The sequence below is a fragment of the Dendrobium catenatum genome, unplaced genomic scaffold (assembly GCF_001605985.2).
Source record: "Dendrobium catenatum unplaced genomic scaffold, ASM160598v2 fragScaff_scaffold_412, whole genome shotgun sequence".
Lineage (NCBI taxonomy): Eukaryota > Viridiplantae > Streptophyta > Magnoliopsida > Asparagales > Orchidaceae > Dendrobium > Dendrobium catenatum.
In genome coordinates, this window is record NW_021318874.1 from 1,072,027 (window position 1) to 1,078,383 (window position 6,357).

Below are 6,357 nucleotides of genomic sequence, written 5' to 3' on the forward strand. Positions count from 1 at the left end.
ACTCCTTTAATCATAGACCATTTATCGAGTATTTAAATGTCTTAATACTGTTAGAATTTTTTGATCTTGGGCTCGCTGGATTCGTCTTGTCGGGCCACTCAATTCAACTATAATTATGACACATTCAGAGATCATTTAGTCATCCAATTATGGTTTGAACCTTTTAAATGTGCTTTAGGTACTTGATTTGGACCCATTTGGGCTCAAATTGGGTCGAATTTGGTGTTGTTGGGTTCTTCTTTTTGAAACGTTAGTTTGACGATAAGTTTGTTGAAATGTGAGTTCAGATGATCCCAAATTTAATTTTGAAGTTTCCAATTCAAAATTGCGTCGAGATTCATGCCTGATCATAAAAAATAATTTTATGATGTATCAATAACTATAATTCATCATATAATTATATACAAGAAAATAAAATTGTGAAATAGTAATCAAAATTGTTTCATAATTATTAATTATACTTGGAATATATAATTAAATATTATTAGTATTATACATCACCATCACTACAGGAAAACACGGGATTACCAGCGGATTAAATCCGCCGATAATATGTGAAATCCGACGGTAATTAGTGTTTTCGGGGCCTGTTTCGGCGGAAATTCCTGCGCCGGTTTGGTGCGCGTCGATAAATATCTTCTGACGTCTATAATGCGCCGGAAATGGTTCCGGCGCATGGTTCCGGCGCATTATCGGCGCAAAAAACTCTGTGCAGCCGGTGACTTTCGACCGGTAAATTCCGGCGCTTACTGCGCCGGAGCTTTGCGTCACATGAGTTCGCCGGTAATTACCGAGGGATAAAGCGTCGTTGGTGCGCCGTAAATAACCTACGGTTGATTTACTGTGCACAAACATACGCTGGTAATCCCCGGCGGAAAATACGCTGCAGAATGCGCAGGTAACTTCCGGCGCACACAAAACGTCGGATAGATCGATCTAATTCGTTGTATCGTCGTTTCCTATCGTCGTTTCCGTCGCGTTACCGGCGCAAAATCCGCCGGAAACCTAATAGATGTAAAAAGACATTAAGACAATTATGATGATAAGAATTGAATTTATTTAGAAAGATATTAATAGAGAATCAACTTGAGCTAGCCAACAACTTGAGATCACTCACAATGCTTAAAAATCTTCTAAGATTTAGATCTAAATTGATCCTCAATACTAGGGGGCTATTTAATTGGTAGCACCTATGATTTGATTTAAGTAGGATTTCATAAATCATTTAAATTCGGATTTCGAAAATCCTGAAGGGTCTAAATCATAAAAAAACTAGTTGGAAACATTCATAATAAATCTTAAACCATAATATGTGACTTTTTTACTATAGAGTGGATTTAACAAGTGGGTTTTTCTTTTGGAGTCAATGGATTTTGTAAATCCCACAAAAACACGATTTCGGAAATCCGTGATATAGCATGAAAAGGCGGAATTTTTCGTCTATGGCAGCTTTCATTTGCCGTGAGATTTGGTTTTGCATTTTAGGCCGTTTGGCTGGATTTCTCTCAATACAGCCTAAATCTTGATGCTAAACCCTAAACCCCCCACTAGATATCACATTTAAAATTACATTGCTAGGAGATCTTTAATTTCCTATGAATCATAATATCTATTAATTCCATTAATTTTCCTGTAAGGGAACCTATATTCCAAGTTCCTATCCTAATTTTAGTTTCATGGACTAGCTTCTTTGCCCATATCCGTCCTTGATGTGGGAACCCTTGCCTATTTAACACTGCACCCGGGCGCCGGTGCAGCGGCCCTTGCACACTTGTCACTGTATTCAGGCCATACAGCGCGTCGCTTCCAGGGGACGCCCTAGTAAGAACATCCATGGCTAAAGCAAAAAAAATATATTCTTAAACCTAATCATCTATGTAATCCAACTGAAATATGAAAAAAATTTGTCAAAAGAAACGAAAAAAAAAACCTTCCGTCCGAAGATGAACGACCGTCGGCACGTGACCAGGAAAGATAGGATCCTCGGCGAAGTCCGGTGACCGTCGGCGACGTCGATCCACGGCGAGCGACGGAGGGCGACGAGACAGGCGAGGTGAGAGAACGGAAGGAAACAAATGTGCGACCAGAGGGGCTCGGTCTCGAAAAATAGGGCTCTAACCAGCGGATTTTCCGGCGTCCCATCCGCCATAAACATCTCCGGCGCACCATGCGCCGATTTTATTTCGTTGAGTTTAAATACACCCTGGAATATCCGCCGGTAATTGCGCCGGTGCTTTTCCGCCGTAACGTGCGACGGAATTGGTTCAATGTTTGTTTATGCCGGCGCATTTATGTTGCGCCGGAAAATGCGCCGTAGATTTTCCGTCGCAATAATGCGCCGTTACCTGCGCCGTTCGTACCGGCGCATAATATTCCGCCGGAAAATCCGACGGTAATCGCGTGTTTTCCCGTAGTGTATGCCTTATGAAAATTTATACCGGAACTTAATTCGTTATGACTCTCCCGAAAGAGAGGAGGCTGGTATCCCACAAAAGTATTAGTGAGACTTATTGGGAAATATTTTCACATTGGTGGTTCATGTCTGTTATATACTTCATATTGTTAATTTATTAGATGCTTATTGTTTCGGAAAAAGCTTTGATTTACAACTGTGCATGGACAAAGCTTTGATTTACAGTTGAGCAGTGACTTTCGCTAAAACTAGATTATAAAAACATTCACACTTCGGTGTATGGAACATTGAACTGTAAACAAGTTTTTGTAAGCAATTACAGATACTAAGTTAAAAAAACCATTTTTTCTTATCATAATTGCAGGTAGTTAATGACCTTATCGCAGCCTATAACATCATTGAATCCAGAGACAATCAAGGGAACACATCACTACATGTTGCTGCATTTCGAGGGCATCTACCAATTGTTGAAGCCTTGCTATCTGCATCTCCATCATTATCTTATTTCAAAAACAATTCTGGCGATACTTTCCTACACATGGCAATAGCAGGCTTTAGAACTCCTGGTTTCCGAAGGCTAGATCGTCAAATGGAACTTATGAAGCATCTGATCTATGGCAACATTATTAACATCCAGGCAATCATCAACATTCAAAATAATGATGGCAGAACCGCACTCCACGTTGCAGTGATTGGCAACTTGCAGTGTAACCTCGTTGAGGTCCTTATGACCATCCCATCGATTAAACTGAACATTCAAGACATCGATGGCATGACACCACTTGATCTGCTCTGCCGCCGTCCTCATTCTGCATCTTCAGATATACTTGTCAAACTGTTGGTCTCAGCTGGTGGGATATCTCATTTAAAGGATTTGAAGGCTAAAGCAGCGATTGTTACTCAGGTGAAGATGCAATCTGGCATTGGAAACAGCCCAGGTACCTCCTTCAGGATCTCTGATGGTGAAATATTCCTATATACTGGCATTGAGGCATCGGAAGCCAGTGGGAGGCCAAGCTCAAGCTCCAGTATAGGAAAGAATGAGCTCCAGCTGCCTCACTTTGAACCTATTGAAGAGAATAACGAGCATTCAGATAAAAAGAAAGCTTCAAGTTCTGTCAATAGCGCAGCGAGGCGGCTCAAGATACTGCTCAGATGGCCTCGTCGCAAGGAGAAGAAAACTGATGATGATTCCATGACCTTACTGAAGAAATGGAGCGAGCGCGAGGAAACACCGACACCTCTGCGTCAGAGATTTTTGAAGCCGCAATCATCTCTTATAAACAACAAGCGAACACTCGCAGTGAGGACCTCCATGCCGAGCCCCACAACAAAGAAGAAATTTGCTGCTGGGCTTATGCACGGTGTAATTCAGGCCATGCCACACCTAGCTCCTTCACAAACACGGATGCCATTAAGCTCCTTATCTAGTTCTCTTTTGTCATCGCCGACGTTAGAGAAGCAGAAGGGTGTTTATGAAGACGATGAGGCAACCGGCGACACCGCCTGTTCAAATTACACAGGGAGTTCATCGCACAGATCAAGTTTCAAGAATGCAAAGCTCATGAACCAGTACTTCTGCTTCGGAGCGCAGGGCTTGGCATTGGATGGCTCGTCAACCAATCAACGGCAAAGTCGATTGTTCAGAGGATGTGTTCCTCCAGTATCTTGAAAAAGGAAACTGATGGCATGGAAGAAAGCAGGTGATAATGCTCCTTTGAGTGCATATTAGTCTGTTTTTTTTAAACTTAGTAGCCTATTATAAGTTTGCTCCATATAGAGTAATCTTTCAGAATGAGTGTGTTTGTGGTAAGTTCTGTTTACAGTGGGAGTTATGCTTCTATCTTAACTAGTTCTAGCTTGTGATAACCTTTTACTGTTTATAGTATGTATTTTATTTCTAGAATCAGACTAAGGGTTCGTTTGGGATGGCTTTCTTACTGTTTCTTAAAGTAGCTTTTTAGTATAAAATTTTTAATTTTTGTACTAGAAAGCTGCTTTAAGAAACAATGGAAAAGCCGTCCCAAACAAAGCCTAAGAGTGTGATATGAGGAATGATGTCTTGGTTTGTACTTTGTATCAAATTGGGAGTGTTGCAAGAAATGCTTTTTGAATATGAATCTAGATTTTCACCTTTCATTTCACCTAATTTCCTTTTTATTATGAGAACGAGCGCATCGATCGTTCTCCCTTTGTCTCCTAACTTTCAATGTTTCTTGGCGTTATTTGTTCAATTCGTCCAATATCTAGTAATTATTGATATCTAACATTCTCCAACATCGACATCTAACACCAACCTTTTAGGTTCTTTGATCTCACCCTTCTTGTCTAGAGAACAATCAAATTGATCAATTATCATTGTTGGACTTACAATATCTCTTGCTTGCTATTGTTTGACACTGTCACCTAAGGTTTATCATACACTATCGACTTTGATGCCTCTACACTCCAACCGCCATAGGAAAAATTTTACATTTTTTTTAGGTATTGCATTACATAGCATCTTCTCTAGTTGTTGAAAAGAGTGATAATTTTTTATTTAACTTATACTACCAAAATTATTTTAATTTGAGTAGGCCTTGTATTTTTTGTTTTTAGATTTACTTATGTATAAATCTTGTGTCTTCAATGCAATTATTTCAACTCATATGTATATATGTGGGACTATCACATAACTCTAAGGCTCAACTACTGTTAATGGCATACAACATTGGAGCGTGTTTTTTTTTTTGGGATAAAACTCACAAATGAGCCTACGCGTTAAAAATAATAAAATAGATACAAGTCTTACCAAGAACAAAAGCCAAAAAAATACAATACAAAAAATAGCAAAAAGAAAAGCTGTGGAAAAGGCAAAAGTCAGTTAGGCTCAATCATTGATAAGAATTTTTTTTACCACCACCCAGAAGTTGGATAAGGACCATCAAGAGGAAGCAAGCAATTGCCCATAGATAAGAAATGGTCAAAGCTTAATCTGATGTCCCAAAAAGACCACCAAATATAACAAGAAAAAGCACCACCAATGGCTGCCAAGAAGCCACAACATCCAGTTGATGAATAAAAAAACCTCCACATCACTGGACGGTCAATCCATCCAATCCGTGAATGCCAAACCTCCACATCAATTGCCCGGTCCTCAATCCGTGAACGCTAAACCAACAAACTCCCCAAAACAATCCATCCAATAAAACCAAGAGCAGCACCAACACTAATCATCTAAATAAATCGCCCCCAACCAAGAATACTCCAACAGCAAAAAGAAAGATATACCCAAACATAAAAAAATCATTTTTTTTATTTCCGTTTTCTATGCTTACCACTCTTTTTAAAAAAATCAACGTCAGCAATTTGAATAATATTTAATTCAAAATTATCTCAAGACTCCAATTCTTTCTCATTCATTTCCTCCCCACCAGCCAAGGAAATACCATCATCAAACTAGTCATTATTCAACACCTCCTTATCCCTTAATTTGCAAGCAAGTTGAGCTAACAAAGCATCACTCGAAATAACTGATATAAACACATTGACCAGAGGGACATCAACATCAACACTCTCAGACAACAAAGACTAAATTGAGCAGGTGTAGCCAAAGCATTAGCCACCTTACCACTCTCAACAAGTGAAATCCCACTTGTAGGTGAAACCAAATCGCGATACACAAGATCATCGGAAATCATAAGTTCATCATCAGTGACATCCACATTATAACCTGAAGAAACAATAGAACTAGTTATCAAATTGACTAAGCAATGATTCGGCTCATGATCCTCAACAATAACCTCATTAATTACATATGAAGGAGCCACCGGCAAAGCAACATAAGACGGATTGGCAACTCCCTGAACAAGATCAACAACCTCAGTGAGATTTTCCCTATTAGCCTCACCCTCATTCATCTTAGCATGAGTTATAATAGGATTATCCATGTTGTCACCAACAAT

The 6,357-nt window shown here is 39.5% G+C and overlaps 1 protein-coding gene across 1 annotated transcript in view; it reads left to right on the forward strand.

Annotated features, from left to right (window-relative positions):
• The window catches only part of LOC110114778 (kinase D-interacting substrate of 220 kDa), a 10,543-nt gene extending 5,986 nt beyond the window's left edge, over positions 1–4,557 (forward strand). Inside the window, exon 2 of the mRNA XM_020847769.2 lies at positions 2,778–4,557. Within this exon, the coding sequence (XP_020703428.2) occupies positions 2,778–4,085 (1,308 nt within the window). The 3' untranslated portion in view covers positions 4,086–4,557. The remainder of the gene's footprint in view (positions 1–2,777) is intronic.
• Positions 4,558–6,357: the final 1,800 nt, after the last annotated feature.